The following is a 19,336-nucleotide window of genomic DNA, read 5'->3' as shown; positions in this document are numbered from 1 at the left end:
CTGTGGCAACCCCTCGTATACCTGTAGACTGCTATTATGTCCGCTGTGGCCCTCCTTTTCTCTAGGCTATCCATGCCCAGTTCCTGCAGTCTCTCTTCGTAAGTCTTAGTTTCTAGACCCCTGATCATTTTGGTTGCTCTTTTCTGCACCTTCTCCAGAGTTTCAATGTTTTTTTGAAGTGTGGTGACCAGAACTGAACACAGTACTCCAGGTGTGGTCTGACCAGGGCGTAGTGGAGTGGCATTGAGACTTCCCTGGTCTTGGAGTGTATTCCCCTGTTGATGTTATCTTCTTCCACTTGGTTAGAAAAAGTAAGCAGTTGTTTTTCAGTATGCAATTACATTGATAACAAAATAAAAAAGTTCTGGATAATGGATTTAAATAACACCTACCACATAACACATAGATAAACAGACAGAGAGATAGAGAGAGTGAGAGAGAAAATGAGAGAGAGAGAGATGGATTGCACTTAAAGACTTGAAACTGGCCTAAAAAATTAAGCATTACTTTTTTGTTTGTAACCAGATGCACAACACAGTTCTCACTGAGGAAGATAATGAAATTTTTTGCAATAATGAAATGTTATTATTTATTTTAGCTTTATGAAATGTGTCAATTGGCTTTCAGTATAACAGCAATTTAATAATAAGTCCTTGGAGAAGGGTGGCATACAAGTCTAATAAATAACAACAACAACAACAATAATAATAATAATAGTGGTACTTGGCACGCTGGGCGCAGTGCCAAAGGATCTCAGTGGACATTTGAAAACCATCGGAATTGACAAAATCTCCATCTGTCAATTGCAAAAGGCCGCTTTACTGGGATCGGCAAACATAATTCGCCACTACATCACGCAGTCCTAGGTGCTTGGGAAGCGCCCGACTGGTGATGAAATACGAAATCCAGCATAGTGATCTTGTTTGCTGTGTTGTATTGACATAATAATAATAATTATTATTATTATTATTATTATTAATAATAATAATAATAATAATAATAATAATAATAATAATAGTGTTAAGGTCTTTCTGCCCTCTCCCATCCCCTATTGTCAACCCAGCCTCTATACACTAACACTGGGACAATGTATGTAATAACATATATCAATTTCTGAATCATCTGATTTTTTTTTATCGATGAAGGGAAAAGGGAATCTCAATGCATTAGATGGGGAAAGTTTAAAACACAACTGAATCAAGTCTAATTGTTGTGACAGAAGATAGTAAAGAATTAGCCCAGGTTAATATTTGACCTATTTTGTTTTCCTGTTAAAAAAAAGATTACTATCCAGCCTCAGAACTTTAAACAATGACTTATTAAAACACTTCACAAGAAAGCTTCATTGATTTCCTGATTCCAAACAAAGGTCTTTTCACAAATTAAAAACAGGCAAAGTTGAAAATAGACTCAATGTAGGTCTCATTATCTCTAAATCCACACACAATGAAGTCTTGCTGACTAATACTGAAATTGTCAGAACATTTCTGACTCGGAACTGATTTCACAACTTGAGATTGTTTCCATCACCATCTAAATCTAGAAATTAACTTTCATTAATACATAGCAGTCCAGTCCAGAAGGTGGCCTCAGTGAATTCCATTGGACTTATTTTCAGGTGAATGAATGCAACTTAAAGCTTCTAAAACTAATTTACACTGATTCAATACAAGACCTGTCTGGTAAACTTCTAAACTTTAAAGAATATAGAGTAAAAGAACCAATGATTTATAACTTACATTCTACGTGTCTGCTGACTGGCAAGAGAACAAATAGTTATCCACCCATTTTCTGCCTCAAGGATTACAGGCCTAGTGGTAAAGGGATATAATTAATCAAGAAAGGAAAAAAATACATTCTCATATTCTCATTCTCATTCTCTCTATATCTCTCTCTCTCCCTCTCCCGCCCCCTCTCTCTCTTTCACACACACACACACACACACACACACACACACACACAACTACCAGTGATGGGCTCCTATGGGAACGGTCAGGAACGCAGTTCCGGTAGCAAATTTAGAGCTCTACCCCAGAGCAACCAATTTGCACTGAAAGATGCTGAAACAAAATGCATAAGCCATGCCCACAGTGTGGTAGTAAAAAATTTGGTAGCCCATCACTGACAACTACCCTAATGAAGGAACTACCAACAGAAAAACCACACCTCCACCAACATGACAAGTCCCATTATATAAACAGGGAGCTTACCCCACACTCACTAACACTGATGATATTACTAGTTGGGAAATTAAATGTCTATAATCAAGCAGCCAACTCTAGAGAGCAGCAAGGGCTCCACAATTAAACCATGAGCTACAGATATTTTCTTCTATTGGAATTTAATCATCTCTTTCCTTTTGTCTTAAATTCAGGCACATATCTCTCCTCTTATTTCTTCACAGAATATAACAAGAAGTTTACAATGAAGTGAAATGCCCTTCATTTACAATACAGTACTGTCTTTCACCAGCACTCTATGAATAAATTGAATATTATGTCCAAAACATTATGTCAGTCAGCAAAAACAATATCACCTGCTTTGCTTATCAGGTGTTTGAATCCCATTCAGATATTTGTGTAAAAGTGTCCTCCTGATCCTATCTTGCACCATCAAGAAGTCACATCTGCTGTAGTCTGCTTCAAATGTATAGGAGCTTTGTATCCCTTCAATATTCCTATTAACTGCATTTCCAAACTATGATAAAATACTACTGAATATTGTAACTTAGAGAAACACTGAATGCAGGTTTACCCATCAATAAAGTCCACGTTGAAATTATAAACTTCATAATCTTGGGCCAGAATCCGACCATAAATTTGTATTACATTTCCTATTGAGAAAATAAAAGGCAGAAATTAGAATGTATTGCTTCAAAAGTGAAATGAATCTATATGAAATTTTACAATTATTTTTGCCATGGTTAAGTAAATCATTGCAATTGTTAAATGAATCATGTGGTCATTAAGTGAATCTGGCTTCTCACATTGATTTCGCTTGAGAATATCACAAATGATGGTCACATGACCCTGTGATGCTACAACCAACATGCTAGTTGCCAAGCAGTCTTATTTTGATCACATTACCATGAGGATCTTGTGATGCATTGAATTTGGATTTATTGGATTTATATGCTACCCCTCTCTGAGGACTCGAGGCGCCTTACAACATATGAAAGAGACAATATATATCGAAATCCAAATAATTAAAATTCAGAATTACAACTAAAAACTAAGAACCAATTAAAATACATACATAACCATTTAATCATCAAAATCACTATACATTCATTGGCCAGGGGGGAGAATCTAATGACCCCAAGCTTGGTGGCATAGGTGTCTTTAGACTCTTATGAAAGTCAAGGAGGGTGGGGGCAGTACGAATCTCCAAGGGGAGCTGATTCCAGTGGGCTGGGGTTCCCACAGAGAAGGCTCTTCCCCTAGGTCCTGCCAGGCGGCATTGACTAGTTGATGAGATCAGTAGAAGGCCGACTCTGTGGGACCTAACCGGTCCTGGGATTCATGTGGCAGGAGATGGTCCTGTAAGTAATATGGTCCCATGCCATTTAGGGCATTATAGGTCATGACCAACACTTTGAATTGAGTCCGGAAACCAATTGGCAACCAGTGCAGACCACGGAGTGTTGGAGAGATGTGAACATGTCTGGATAGTCCCATGACTACTTGCGTAGCTGCATTCTGAGACTAAGGGGCTTAGAAGTGTTGCCTTTGTCATGGTCAGACCATTTTCTATTGTGGCTTGACTTCCTGGCTCCAATCCTTCCTCATAGGGAGGCGGAACCGACTAGGTGGTTCTGCCCCAGACGCCTGATGGACCCAGAGGGCTTTAAGAGGGCACTTGGGGTTATTCCAGATGCACTCATCCACAGTTCGGCAGAGTCTCTTGCTAAGGCCTGGAACAAGGCTGCAGCAGAGGCTCTTGACCGAATTGTGCCATTGTGACCTCTCCGCAGCACTAGACCCTCATAGAGCTCCATGGTTCAACGAGAAGCTCCGGGAGTTGAAATGCCAGAAGAGACATCCAGAGAAGCAATGGAGGAAGAGTAAGTCCAAATCTGATTGAATACTTGTAAGAGCTCATATTAAGACTTACAAAGTGGCACTCAAGGTGGCAAGATGCACATATCATGCCGCCTTGATTGCATCAGCGGAATCCCACCTGGCCGCTCTGTTTAGGGTGACCAGCTCCCTTCTTAACCATGGAGGAGTTGGGGAGCCCTTGCAGAGCAGTGCCAAGGACTTTTACACATTTTTCGCTGATAAAATCGCTTGGATCCGAGCGGACCTTGACTCCAATTGGGAAACAGAGTCGACTGACAACAAGTCAGTTGAGATGACTGGGGCCCGTACTTGTCCATCTGTCTGGGAAGAGTTTGATCTGGTGACACCTGATGAAGTGGACAGGGCCATTGGAGCTGTGAGTTCCGCCACCTGTTTACTGGATCCGTGTCCCTCCTGGCTGGTTTCGGCCAGCAGGGAAATGACATGGAGCTGGGTCCAGGAGATTGTCAACGCTTCTATGAGGAGGGGGTCTTTTCCGGATCCCTACAAGGAGGCACTTGTATGCCCCCTCCTCAAGAAGCCTTCCCTGGACCCAGCTATTCTTAACAACTATCGGCCAGTCTCCAACCTTCCCTTTATGGGGAAGGTTGTTGAGAAGGCGGTGGTGCTCCAGCTCTAGTGGTCCTTGGAAGAAGCCGATTATCTAGCCCCTCAACAGTCAGGATTCAGGCCCGGCTACAGCATGGAAACTGCTTTGGTCACGTTGATGGATGATCTCTGGCAGGCCCGGGACAAGGGTTTATCCTCTGTTTTGGTGCTTCTCGACCTCTCAGCAGCTTTCGATACCATCGACCATGGTATCCTTCTGTGCTGACTGGAGGGGTTGGGAATGGGAGGCACTGTTCTTCAGTGGTTCTACTCCTACCTCTCCGGTCAGTCACAGTCGGTGTTAGTGGCGGGTCAGAGGTCGACCTCTAGGTTTCTCCCTTGCGGGGTGCCTCAGGGGTTGGTCCTCTTCCCCCCTGCTATTTAACATCGACATGAAACCACTGGGTGAGATCATCCAAGGGCATGGGGTGAGGTATCATCAGTACGCAGATGATACCCAGTTGTACATCTCCACCTCATGTCCAGTCAATGGAGCAGTGGATGTGATGTGCTGGTGCCTGGAGGCTGTTGGGGTCTGGATGGGTGTCAACAGACTCAAACTCAACCCTGATAAGATGGAGTGGCTGTGGGTTTTGCCTCCCAGGGACAATTCCATCTGTCCATCCATCACCATCCATCATCCATCACCCTGGGGGGATCATTGACCCCCTCAGAGAGGGTCTGCAACTTAGGCGTCCTCCTCGATCCACAGCTCACATTAGAGAAACATCTTTCAGCTGTGGCGAGGGGGGCGTTTGCCCAGGTTCGCCTGGTGCACCAGTTGCGGCCGTATTTGGACCGGGAGTCACTACTCACAATCACTCATGCCCTCATCACCTTGAAGCTCGACTACTGTAATGCTCTCTACGTGGGGCTACCTTTGAAGAGTGTTCGGAAACTTCAGATCGTGCAGAATGCAGCTGCGAGAGCAATCATGGGCTTCCCTAGGAATGCCCATGTTACACCAACACTCCACAGTCTGCATTGGTTGCCGATCAGTTTCTGGTCACAATTCAAAGTGTTGGTTATGACCTATAAAGCCCTTCATGGCACCGGACCAGATTATCTCAGGGACCGCCTTCTGCTGCACGAATCCCAGTGACCAGTTAGGTCCCACAGAGTTGGCCTTCTCCAGGTCCCATCGACTAAACAATGTCGTTTGGCAGGACCCATGGGAAGAGCCTTCTCTGTGGTGGCCCCGACCCTCTGGAACCAGCTCCCCCCAGAGATCAGAATTGCCCCCAACCTCCTCGCCTTTCATAAGCTCCTTAAAACCCACCTCTGTTGTCAGGCATGGGGGAACTGAGATACTCCTTTCCCCCTAGGCCTACACAATTTATGCATGGTATGTTTATGTGTATGCTTGGTTTTAATAAGGTTTTTTTAGTTATTTTAAATATTAGATTTGTCATACGCTGTTTTATTATTGTTGTTAGCCGCCCCGAGTCTACAGAGAGGGGCGGCATACAAACAAACAAACAAACAAATAAATAAATAAATAAATAAATAAATAAATAAATAAATAAATAAATAAATAAATTCTGCACAATTTGTAGTTTCTGAACACCCTTCAAAGGTGTTCATTACAGTAGTCGAACCTTGAATTGATAAGGGCATGAGCGACTGTGAGAAGAGACTCCCTGTCCAGATAGGGCCACAACTGGTGCACCAAGCAAACCTGGGCAAATGCTTATTAGAATAGTGTTTACATTAATATTTTACATGTAAAGTAAATTCTTTACCTGGGACTCCATATGCGGGGATTGCTTGAAACACCATTGGTGTCTCTGCAACAGAGAACTATTAAGAAAAGAATACATTATACATTTGGTAATTCTTCAAAATGGAACATTTCATTCAGTTTCAATGGATTCCTAGATCCTAAATTGAGCACCTTCAATTCAATAAAATTAGTTTAACATAGATACGAGCTCTTAATTACAAATATGTAAGCAAACTTGCAGTGCAATGTAGCATGATACTGCCTACTTTCTGAATGGCTATGCATTTTTGCTCATAAATAATATATTTATATTAGAGGAAAAATATCAAAATATGCAAAAAAATAGTCCTAATTTTTAAAAAGCAGCAAGATGAAAATTGCTTGATTTTTAGGTGCCTATATAAATTTTGGTGAACTTCCAAGAGGGCCATCATCCTTTACAGGACATATATTTCTGGATAAGAAGAAGATAAGAAGTCTCATCTCATCATGCTGATTATTATGATGGAGATCAGTCTCTCAAAACACTTTTTGGACATGTTTGGTACTATCGGGGGTAGGGTGGGGAATCAATCAAATGGAACACCTTTTCCCAAAATTGGTCACAGTCAGATACTGTCTATATTGTCACAACTATTGCAGAGATAATATTTTTTTCACATCCATAGGTCCCAGATTGCCAAAACAAAAAGCAGCAATTTCTGTTTTATTCACTTGGTATATGTTTCATCTGTATCTCTCCAAGAGTTGTCACAATTTTTGTAAGCCAACTGAACTGGAGAACAGGCAATTTAAGATGCAATGTGTTAAAATGTGGCTTTGCCATGCACAATCAAAATTTATTTGTTTGTTGATTGGTTTAATTTATATGGTGCCCAACTGCTGAAGGACTCTGGGTGTCTTACAACAATTAGGTTGTATTTGTGGAGAATGCTAGAAGTTCTGATGTACAGAATGTTTTGCATTTGTATTTTTCTTTTGTTTCTCATTTAAAGCACATTTGTGTTGTTACAGTTTCATTATCTAGTTACAATGATAGAAAAACCCTAGATGATTTCTTTTTCAGAACTCTGCCCCAAATATTGGAATAGAGGTACAACTTAACTTAGAAAAATGATATTCCATGAGATCATATAGCAAAACTAACCTTGAATATTTAAATTCTTTGTGGAATAAAAATAATAATCTATCGCTGGTCCTTGTCATCGGAGTCTTAATGTTTAAGTTACTTTATAATGTACCTGGAATGTACAGTTCTCTTCATGTAATTCATCTTGGTTCCTGATCCTCTGTCCATTCAAACTCAACAAGAGATGGTAAAGTCTTTCCCGTGGAGAAGATCTTCAAGTAAAATAGTGAAAGCAGAGGAACACTCACTGTTAATAAGAGAAACAACCAGCTTCTCATTTTGCATTATTCAATTAATTTTATAACTAAAGCTAAACATGAGGATGCTGCGGTTTCCTCTACCTGATTTTGTCTACAAAATTTGTTTGCCCTCAACTTTCTGTAGTAGAATGATAGAGAAGGAACTTCAGAATACAGAACAGCAGGTGGGAAAGGAAACTTAGAGCTGAATTTGAAAATGAAGAATCAAGAAGATATCATAGCTTCAACTTAATAACTTAGTCATCCATAGTCTTATCTATTAATCTAATTGAACAACCCTAAAACAGATTGGTTTGTGTGCATTTTTTAAAAAGGAACCATTCTATTATTTTTACTACATGCCAACTAAGAACTAAGGCTTTTCAAATATATGTAAGAGCAAACAACATCACCACTGCAACAGTTGTAGAGATCTTGCGGTAGAGGCAGAATAACACAGAGACAATGTGAGTGGGTTTAATGGGTCACTTTATTATTTATTTGTCAAAAGACTTGCCAAGGTAAAACCAGATGGGGTGGAAAATTCCCTGGCAAAAGCCTTTTAAGCAACTTTTGGGCGAAACCTCCTTGCCAGGCAAAGGAAGAGGTTCCCTCTACCCTTCCTTTCCCTTAGCCACACCCCTCGGCATGTGGGATGGCTCACCCCCAGTCCCTGAGAGGCCCTGGCCAGCGAGCCCCAAGGGCATCCCCTCTCCATTACTCAGGCCGGATCTGCCCGGAGGTTCTGGCAAGGGGCCACCCATCACCTTCCAAAAAGTGCCCTAAAGGAGATCACACAGTTGCCCCTAATGCCTCTTTTCCACCCCTTACTACCAAGACCAAGCCAATTAAAAGCCAATTCCAGCTAATATCCAAAATAACACGCCCTAACATCCCTGGCTCCCAGTGTGGAGTAGGCGAAAAAACGGCTATGAGAAAATTATGCTTTAACCGCAAAAAATTCCTACTCAGCCCCCAAAGGCAACCCATCCTGCACACTGAGAAAAGAGAGAGGGCATGCGGTGACCTTCTTCCTTTGTGCCGAGACCCAAAAATGAGGCTGCATCATGGGAGGCTGCCTTCTATACCCCTCCGCACGCTTTACATCCAGGGACCCACTAGGCATGCGCCAACCACGCTATGCCTTCTGGATGATCTTGCTTGCTCCCGCGAGATCACCCCTGCCCAGCTACCTCTATGTGTCCCCGGCTCCCCCGCAAATGGCACCAGTAGGGGAGACTGCCAGTGGACACTTGTGCTTACAATTGCATCATACGGTTTTAAACAGAGTAAGCTTTTCCTCACATAGAATCCGCCCCCCCCCCAACCTCTTTCATTTCAGTTACTGATGTGGCACTTTAAAGATAAGAAAAAGCTGTAGAAAACAAAAACAAGCAAAACTGGCTGATGTGTAATTTATTTTGTTAATTTGGTTGGTTTTGGTTTAATGTAAGGATGGAGGTTGAAAAAACAAACTTTATATGGAATACAGTTACAAACTACCAACAAAGTGCACTAGGTCAATGGTTTTAGTTAGTAATAATTATCCAGAAACTTAATCTTTAGGCTTAAATATTTTTCTTTCACTGTTCAGGTATGTGTTAGGCTCGTTAATCATTATTCGTAGGTTTTTAAAATGCTGACTTCCTCCTTGGATTTTAGGTCAGAATACAGACGAAAATTATTTTACTGTTATTCATTAGTTTCTTATCAGAGATAAGTTACCAGGCCTGGGAAGTGTAGAGCGTACTCAATAATATGATTGTTTTAGTCTATAACCAATGTTAGCTTTTCCCACCCATCTTCCACTGCAGCTTTCCTAACACCCCTAACACCCACACAACAAAATCACTGGATTACTTTGCCTTAAAATATTATATAAAATAGTACAATTATTTTACCTTTACTTTAAAATGGTGATGACTCATGAGACTTATATTAAGCTTTAAAAACAAATTTATCAGTTAATTCTCATTACAATAGTATTTATTCCCTGTTCAGTGTGACTAGAGAATTGAAAAAGACTTGAAAATAGTGAGACAGCAAATGTAGAAATGAATAACATAAGCAAAGAAAACATTAATAATATAGAACAAAATAATTTTTTAACCAAATGTCTTGTCAAGTGAGTATTGTCATCCACATAATTCGAAAACAGGGATGAGCAACATGGTGCTATCTAGATCTTTTGGCAGATAATTCCTCAACTAGTTTTCCATTGATTCTTCAGGTTATGATGGTGGAAGATGAAGCCTCAAACATCTTGAGATGATAGCTTATTTGGCCTAGTATGTCAGATGGACAAAGGGACCTGGCACCAACAACTTCCTATGTCCAATATGTTTCTGGTACATTTTAAAACTTGTTTGCATGTCCACTAAGTTTAAAGGAAACTCAAAATACTGAATGGTCTATAAGAAATATTTTAACCATATGGTCACAGCATGTAATATTATGCTCTGCTTCTAGTAATTATAATGCAGAAAATAATTTTACCTTGTTTGACATATTATTGTGGACATGAAGAAACTGACAGGCATAACATCACACAGCACTGGAGGCAGCTCTGGATTCCATAATGCCACTTTGAGTTGTGACCAGTTGACCAAATGAGAGAGACCTAATGGTAAGCGACAAACTAATAAATAAAACCTCAAACATTATTATTACTATTTATTGCATGGCACATTCACATCACATTTTGAAATATTTTTGAAGATTGTATAGGATAAAGACTCTCTTTATAGGGGACATAGATGGCATAAAAATTAATAAATAACTATTGATATTCTTTTTCATAAAATGTACCAGGTTCAGATATTACTAGTAAATCATACATGCTTTCAAACCTATAATAAGGACAATTATATTAAAATATACAATAGATTATCTTTTATTTTAATTCTTTCTTCATTGTGCAACTTAATGACAATTTACTAACTGATTGCCAAGTTGTCCTTAGTTTTCTTTAGTTTGCATAATTATAGAATATGTGACTTGCGGTTTCTCAGGACCAGTATTTCTATTTACACACTAGGAATAGCTCTTTGAAAATGGAAAGGTTGTGTAACCTGAGACCTAAAAAGTCCGTATTTTTGTTTTGATCCTTGGCCACCAACTTTTCTTTTTAAAAAATTCATTATTGTCCAATTTCAGCACTTAGTTTGGAAGGAATACTGCCTAAGATTCAGATCTGAAATTCCATCAGTCTGAGATCAACTTCAATTGATGGGAGGATCAGTGCTTGGTACTGTATGTCCTTGTTTCCACCCACCTACCTGTTGTGGTTTTCTCCTTCTGTGTTTACTTGCCAAGCATAATCATTGCTTTCTAAGTCTGTCCTCTGTTCATACCCAACTTTTACCCAACATTTTTTACCCTGTTCCCACCACTGACAATGAAGAGAACTGGCATTAGCTGGACATGTGTAGGGCCCTAGAGACTTATGAAAATGTACCCCTTCTTTTTGCAAGACAGTGGCCTGTTTCCTTTCCTTTCAACCATCTTCTTTGGGTTGTCAGGCTTCATCTTCAATGGTGGGTTGTTGGATTTGTGCAATTATTACTCTGTCTTTCTTTGCTAAGACCTCCTGCTATGACAATACATTCTACGTGCAGCGCCTCTACTACCACAGCTTGGTCAATGCAGGCGTCCATTGAGATTTGCTGTGCAGCCACCTAGTCCTCCCCAATGCCATTCATCCACCACTACAGACTGGACATGAATTCCTCACAGGAGGCAGCATTTGGGTGACAGGTATTACAATGGATGACTCAGGATGGTGGGGATTCCAGTCAGGGTTGATTTTACCCTCCAAAGGGACACGGGATTTTGGTATGTCCTATCTTTGGAGGCTAGCTCCACCCACTATGGAGAAGGAGCATTGCACTTACCTGATATGCACCTTCTCATAGGGTAGGGCTAGCCTCCCAGTCTCCCCCCTTTTTGTTCTTGTCTATCTGTCTGTCAGGTATCTTGCTCCTTCTGGAGAGGCTCATTGTGACTGATATGAGAGAAACATGCTACGTCTGATCGTCATCCCTCATCACAAAATTGGAAGTGACAATAGAGGGGTTCTTTTATACTTCAGACTTGTCTTGATTGGCTAAAGGGCAATGCCTTCCCATCCTTGGAGACTAGCTCTACTCTACGAGAAGGGGTATATCAGGTAGGTCCAATGCACATTTCCTTTTACTCAGAAGAATCTGATTGTGGATCAGATAAACTATAACTCAGCAATATCTGGAGGGGGACAAGCTTCCTAGGCCAATTCTTAGATAATGGCATCCTAAGGAATTGCTTATCTAAAAAAAAAATACCCAGAAGTTAGAACAGGTATTCAAAGTACCATCAAAGTTTATTGTGATCCAGGTTCCACCACCAAGGCTGCCAGCTTTAGGTTCCATTATTAACTTTTCCAAGTTAACTAAAAAGAAAGAAAACACCATCTGTTAGAGCAGTGTTTTTCAACCAGTGTGCCGCGGCACACTAGTGTGCCGTGAGACATTGTCAGGTGTGCCGCAAAGCTCAGAGAGAGAAAGAAAGCAAGAGAGAGAGAGAGAGAGAGAGAAAGAAAGCAAGAGAGAGAGAGAAAGAAAGCAAGAGAGAGAAAGAACGAGAGAGCGAGAAAAAGAACAAGAGAGAGAAAGAAAGCAAGAGAAAGAGAACAAGAGAAAGAAAGCAAGAGAGAGAGAAAGAGAGAGAAAGAAAGCAAGAGAGAGAGAGAAAAAAAGGGAGGGAAGGAGAGAGAAAGACCTAGAGGGAGGTAGGGAGGGAGAGAGAAAGAGCAAAAAAGAGAGGAAGGAAGGAAGAGAAAGAAAGAGGGATGGAGAGAGAGAAAGAAAGAGGAAGGAAGGGAGAGAAAGAGGGAGAGAGAAATAGAGCGAAAGGGAGAAAGAGAGAGAATTTTTTTGTCCAAACTTTTTTTAGCCCTCCCCGCCCCGCTCAATGTGCCCCAGGGTTTCGTAAATGTAAAAAATGTGCCGCGGCTCAAAAAAGGTTGAAAATCACTGTGTTAGAGAGACAGCCACTTTTCTGATAAATAGGTAGTCCTTGCTTAATGTCTGTAATTAGGACTAGAAATTTTGCCACACAGTGGTACAATTATAAAGCATGATTTCATGTGATAGCATTATGAGCCATTCCCATTCTCTGGTTTGTACCAGGGGTGAAACTCAGCAGACTCTGATAGGTTCTGGAGAACCAGTAGCAGAAAGTAGTTTGGACAACTGGCAAATGACACTTCTGGATGACCCCAGAGTGGGGTGGGAATGTAGATTTTGCAATATCCTTCCCCCAAGAGTGGGGAAGGAAGGGGAATTTTGAAGTATCCTTCCCACTGGAGTGGGAGGCAATGGAGATTTTGCAGTATGCTTCCCTGCCATGCCCACCAAGCCACGCCCATATAACTGATAGGGAAAATCTTGAATTTCACCCAGTGAAGGGCTACCAAATGTTTTACTACCACACTGTGGGCGTGGCTTATGCAGGACGCCCTGCATTTTCTTTCAACATCTTTCAGTGCAAATTGGGTGATCTGGGCTGGAGCTCCATTTTTGCTATCCCACTGTGTGTGTGTCTCTCCCCTCCCCCTGTCTCATCCCCCGTCCCCCCGTTCTGGGCAGTAGTCCACCCCTGATTTCACCCCTGGTTTTCAGGCCTTTAAGCAAGGACTTTGGGCAGGGTAGGTAAGTGGCTGCTGCGGTGCGGCACAACAGCAACAGCACCTTGGGTGGCTGCCAACAGGAGGCGGAAGGTGCACAGAGACCCACAACAGTGTGATATGAACACAGTGGAGCTAGAAATTATTGCAATTATCATTCATTTCTTTTATATGTGCCTTGTTTTATGTTAATGTTCAAACAAAAGGAATCATATGAGATTTTCCCTTGCTTGATAGGATCAAATATGCAGACACACTTCTGTGATGAATATGTTATATAATGATGTTGCTTCCTAAAATGGTTTCATAGAACTTACCTGCAACAGAAAGAAGCAAAGCCTTGAAAAAGAATGACATTAAAAAATCCATCTTTATCCTATGCTTTCAATTTGAGACTTCCTGTTGAGATTGCAACATCATGAATGATCAAAGCTCAGCAGTTTTTCCCATTTTCCCTGCAAGAGAAATATACTCTACATTCCTTTATTCACATTGGATCCCTTTGCAGCATTGAGATAGATGCCCAGTAGACATTTAACAACAGATCAGAATAGTAATATAAAACCGGGGGCGAGGGGGAGGGAACCTGTCAAAGAGAAATTTCTTCTCATGTTTTTAAATCAAAGGCCTAGAAGATAGATCTGAGAAGATACAGAAACATTCTGCTTCCCTGCATGTATGCTTGCCCATCATGCTATTCCCTTTTGGGATAAGCAACTTTATTCAAAGCATAGAAAAGGAATGAAAAATAATGAGTCAAATAAATTAAAGGCTGAGATAAGGAAGAAAAAAAGGGGGAAATATAGCTAAATCTGGTTTCTGCCAACACTAGGCATCTCCCTATTGCTCTAATCCTTGCAGAATTATTTTTATTTCTTCCATACTATAGACAGCTTTATTTGTTGCCTTTTGTCTTTTAATTTTGTTTATTTACTCCTTATACTGTATGTTCTGTCCAAATGTAGCTCATTTATTCTATAAACATGACCATAATACTTTCTTTCTTAATAGTCTCTGACTGTCCACTATTATTCAGCCCCTTTCATTCCTAACCCAATGTCTACTTCCACTGCATTCAACATACTTTTATGTATACTGCTCAAAAAATAAAGGGAACACTTAAACAACACAATATATAACTCCAAGTAAATCAAACTTCTGTGAAATCAAACTGTCCACTTAGAAAGCAACACTGATTGACAATCAATTTCACATGCTGTTGTGTACATTCAGCTTTGTACAGAACAAAGTATTCAATGAGAATATTTCATTCATTCCAATCTTGGATGTGTTATTTGAGTGTCCCCATTATTTTTTTGAGCAGTATAATTCTTGGCATACTAAAAGAACAAAGTGAGCATATACATATATTAATTTTTTATCTTAATAACTTTCCATTAATCTATCTTTTATGCATACTGAGAACATATGAACCAAGAAAAAATACTTGTGTGTCCAATCAAATGGCCAATAAAGAATTCTACTCTGTCTGTAGAAGGGAAAAAAATCTAACAAAATGTAAAACGCATATATCTTTTTTTCTTTTGATACAGATGTATACGTAATTTTATTTATTTTTTCAAGTATGTATTTGTAATATAATAATCTTTCATTCCATTCCAGTTCTTCTATTAACATCTTGGTCTTTAGTATATCACCTTTCAACACCATATCGCTGACAGTGTCATATTATCTAAAAATTACTGAAAAATCATTTGGATTCACAATCATCCACATAGCCCGTTATACAAAATCAAATGCATAACAACATGTCATCCTTTAACAAAATCACACACATTCATTTATAAATAAAATAAACAACAAATTATTTTTTTTACTTCTTCATGTTTTTCCATATCAATTTTTCCTAAATTCCAGTTATGACACTGCCAAATAACAGTCTGTCCAATTCTCAACACTTCTTAACTCTGCTGTTCTGTTCGAAAAAAGTTCCTAATGTTATGTTCGGGTCACATACGACCCGGACCGAAAACACTTCATTTGAAGTGCTTATGTTTGGTCAATTTGAAAACTTTTTTCACTTGGAAAGTAGTCTGAACATTTCTGCACACAATGATATGAAAATTGAAATGAAAAAATTAATCCTTATTGGTTTATTTTGCACATAAATGTGCCTCCTCCCCCGTTTTTGTGAATTTTTTCAATTTATGGATAGTTTTGCTTGCAAAATCCATTCTATTTTACTAAAGTTGGTGTGGGATTGGTAGCTTGAACATTTCTGCACACAATGATATGAAAATTGAACTGAAAAAATTAATCCTTATTGGTTTATTTTGCACATAAATGTGCCCCCCCCGTTTTTGTGAAATAGTCTTTACTTTATGGATAGTTTTGCTAGCAGAATGCATTCTATTTTGCTAAAGTTGGTGTGGGATTTGTAGCTTGAACATTTCTGAACATAATGATATGAAAATTGAACTGGAAAAATTGATGCATATTGGTTTATTTTGCATATAAATTTATTTCAATTTATATAAAAATTATGCTGTTAATTTCAAACTTACTTTTTTTAGTAAAATGGATTTCTTTCATAAAATTAGTTATCTGGCTACAATGTGGTTGATTTTCAAAAGGATATTCCAAATATTTCTAGACAAATATGTATAAACAGTGACAATAATGGCACACAGCAAGGCCGGGGTGTGTGTGGCCCTTTTGTGGCAAAAATAAACCAATAAGAACCATTTTTTTCAGTTCATTTATATTTTTCTTATGTTCAGAAATGTTCAATTTAGTATATCAAACCTTTTGGGGGAAAATTCCTTAGGGATTTGTAGCCTTAAAAAATAGAAATTGACACGAAATTCAGAAAGGATGGGGGGAGGGGCTTTTTGATCAAAATAGAAATATAAGTCTCAATTTTTCCAGTTCAATTTTCATATCATTATGTTCATAAATGTTCAAACTAGTTTTCCAGTTGAAAAAGTTTTCAAAAAGATCAAATTCAAGTACCTAAAAAAATTGTTTTTGGTCCGGTCATATACGAACAGAAACAGATTCGAAGTTATGAATTTTTTTTGCCCAGAAAACAATTAGCCACCACCCCAAAAATATTTTTTGATGATCAGTATTGTTAAATTGAGTAAATGAATGCCTAAGATTTTAAAGAATATTTCGGATTTGGAGCATAAAAAAATAAAAAGTGAAAATGATTGCAAGCAGCCGAGGGGGGGGGGTTATTTCTGATGTTAAAAAACCAGTAAGAATCATTTTTTTTCAGTTCCTTTATATTTTTCTTATATTCAGAAATGTTCAAGCTACCAATCCCACACCAACTCCAGTAAAATAGAATGGATTTTGCAAGCAAAACTATCCATAAATTGAAAAGAATTCACAAAAACGGGGGGGGCACATTTATGTGCAAAATAAACCAATAAGGATTAATTTTTTCATTTCAATTTTCATATCATTGTGTGCAGAAATGTTCAGACTACTTTCCAAGTGAAAAAAGTTTTCAAATTGACCAAACATAAGCACTTCAAATGAAGAGTTTTCGGTCCGGGTCGTATGTGACCCGAACATAACATTAGGAAGTTTTTTTGCCCAGCAAAAACTAAGCCCCCCACCCCCCCAAAAAAAATTCTCATAGAGAGAACCCCTGAAATGATGAAAATTCATGAAATTTCAAGTTTCAGATATGCAGGGAAAATTTTTTAGAGGGACTCAAACTTGGCTTCGGGTCACATACGACCCGAACAGAACAGCAGGGTTCCCTCCTTAATTTTCTCAATCTTTTCCCATTAAAAAAAATCAAATGAATCACATTTTTAGATTTACACTTTTTTTTCCCCCATGAATGCATATGAATAAAGTTTATTTATTTAATGTATTTAAATATTGTATTGACATATTTAAAATAAAGAAAGCTTTTTAAAATGAACACTTGCCAAAAAGTCTTCATTTTGGCATCTCCAAATAATCCACTCATTTTGTTCTATGACTCATTTGGTCAAATGAGGTTTTCACAGAGTATTTTTTTTTAATTAAGATCTATTTAGGTTATCAATCACACCTATGCCATGTGCAGCAGTTCATGGTGATATTAATGATAGCAGTGGTCACTTGTGTCATATTTTGGCCAGTATATCACAAACACAAACTTTTTTCTAAGGCAACTTCCCACTAGTCTATGTCAATAGCTAACATATATACTCTCGTTTTAGGAAGTATAGGCAGTCTCTTAGGATCCCGAGAAGTTTTGAATATGAGTTAAAGCATCTCTCTTCCATAAAAAGATAATCTCAGGCAGATTTTCTGTTTCTAATTGAAGTAGTGGTGCTTATCTATTAAGGCGTTAACAACTTAGACCCCTAACTAAGTTAATCTTCTTATGTTGGGATCAATTTATTAAGGTTTCACTCTCAAAAACCCGGTATTATGTACTTCATAATGAAATTTCCTTTCAAAAAATTAATAAAATGGCTTATTTCTATCCTTCTTGTACCAGCTTAGTTGGGTTTAATAAAGCATTCTATAGATTTAATGGATTTGTTTTATTTCATTGTTGTTGCAAACAGGGCTAAAAACTAGTTCTATATGGCAATATACAAATTTGGAGCATGAGGAAGATTTCAATTATTTTTATCTCATTCACTAGCTCTATGGAATGTTCTGTGGATAACAATTTATTCCTTTAGACCAATTTACAATGTTACAAGATTTCCCAGCTTCAGAAAAGAATAACACAAAAACCTTTGGCTAAACAACAAATAATGGTGTATACAGCTGGTATGCTGGCTGGAAAACCTTTCATATTTTTCTAGGAGAGCAGGTGAACAGCATTAAAAATGGGAAAGCACATCTGGACACCCATATATCCTGGAGTCTCTCTCTCTTTTTCCCTTCATATCATTAATCTACAGTAAAACAACCATCCTTCAATATACTTATTTCAAAATTAATAAATTTTGAAACCTACCATTTGGGTATTTCCCCCTCTTTTTTGATCAAACATTCTGATTGTGGTAAACGGAAATTCAGAATTAGTTGTTCCTTTAAGTTCATAAATTTTCATGTTGTTCCATTCTCCTTTCTGGTACTGAATCAAAAACCCATACAAATATTACTTTCTTTTGAAAACTGGAATAAGTTGTTCCGTGACCATTCTGAATGCTTGTGATAGAAAAAATAAAAGGGGGAGAAAACCTATTTTCCCTCAAGCCAAACTTAATGATTAACATAAGCTACTTACTCTATTAAACAACTTGCTCCAATTTTATTTTATTTTTTTTAATAATCAGAGTGATAAGTAGCTTAGAATATTTCTGGTAGGTCAACAAGCATCTTATTTGATGTTTTTAGAGTTTTAAAAAAACTATTACATTTTAATACTATTTTTCTTCCTATATATGAACATTAACAGACCTTTATATATTAAACAGAGTGAAAAATCTCTAACATATTATGCTTCACTCAGACATAGTGACCTTGTATAGGTATAGGTGTATTTTCCCCAATATTCAGAAATACTAATGAGAATGAAGCTACTTTTAAATGCATGAACTCTAAAAGCCCTATGTTTGTGTTGTTATATTAGATGCAATGAAAAATTTGGAGATATCACATATCTCTGTCAATTCCAGTACGGTGAGTGAATACTGATGGCCATTACTTCAACCCAAGCAAGGCAGAACTGCTGTCAATTCCAAAGCCCATTGACTCTACAACTGTACCAACTATGGCTCCCAGTGGATTTTTTTTCTCCCAGAACCATTTGCAGTCTGGGGGAGAAGGGTCCTCTTGGACTCACAGCTCCTGCTAGATGACCAGATGAAAGCCCTGTGTCTGTTTTACCATCTTCATCTTGCCAGTATTCTGCCATCAAAGGCTAGAGGCAAAAAAACAACATGCTTGGCACAGAGATGGGAAATTGGGAGGGTGCTGACATCTTGA

General features: G+C 38.6%; 1 protein-coding gene across 1 annotated transcript in view; it reads right to left on the bottom strand.

Moving 5' to 3' along the window:
- The window catches only part of PKHD1 (PKHD1 ciliary IPT domain containing fibrocystin/polyductin), a 359,271-nt gene extending 340,732 nt beyond the window's left edge, over positions 1 to 18,539 (bottom strand). The window contains exons 1-8 of the mRNA XM_070732513.1: positions 18,363 to 18,539; positions 13,741 to 13,878; positions 12,110 to 12,187; positions 10,258 to 10,381; positions 7,635 to 7,734; positions 6,413 to 6,470; positions 2,755 to 2,833; positions 1,740 to 1,811 (exon numbers count right to left, since the gene is read on the bottom strand). Coding sequence (XP_070588614.1) covers positions 1,740 to 1,811; positions 2,755 to 2,833; positions 6,413 to 6,470; positions 7,635 to 7,734; positions 10,258 to 10,381; positions 12,110 to 12,187; positions 13,741 to 13,792 — 563 coding nt within the window. The 5' untranslated portion in view covers positions 13,793 to 13,878; positions 18,363 to 18,539. The remainder of the gene's footprint in view (positions 1 to 1,739; positions 1,812 to 2,754; positions 2,834 to 6,412; positions 6,471 to 7,634; positions 7,735 to 10,257; positions 10,382 to 12,109; positions 12,188 to 13,740; positions 13,879 to 18,362) is intronic.
- Positions 18,540 to 19,336: the final 797 nt, after the last annotated feature.

This window comes from Erythrolamprus reginae, chromosome 1, assembly GCF_031021105.1.
Source record: "Erythrolamprus reginae isolate rEryReg1 chromosome 1, rEryReg1.hap1, whole genome shotgun sequence".
NCBI lineage: Eukaryota > Metazoa > Chordata > Lepidosauria > Squamata > Dipsadidae > Erythrolamprus > Erythrolamprus reginae.
Note: the sequence above shows the minus strand (reverse complement) of the source record. Positions and strands in the feature narration are given on the sequence as shown.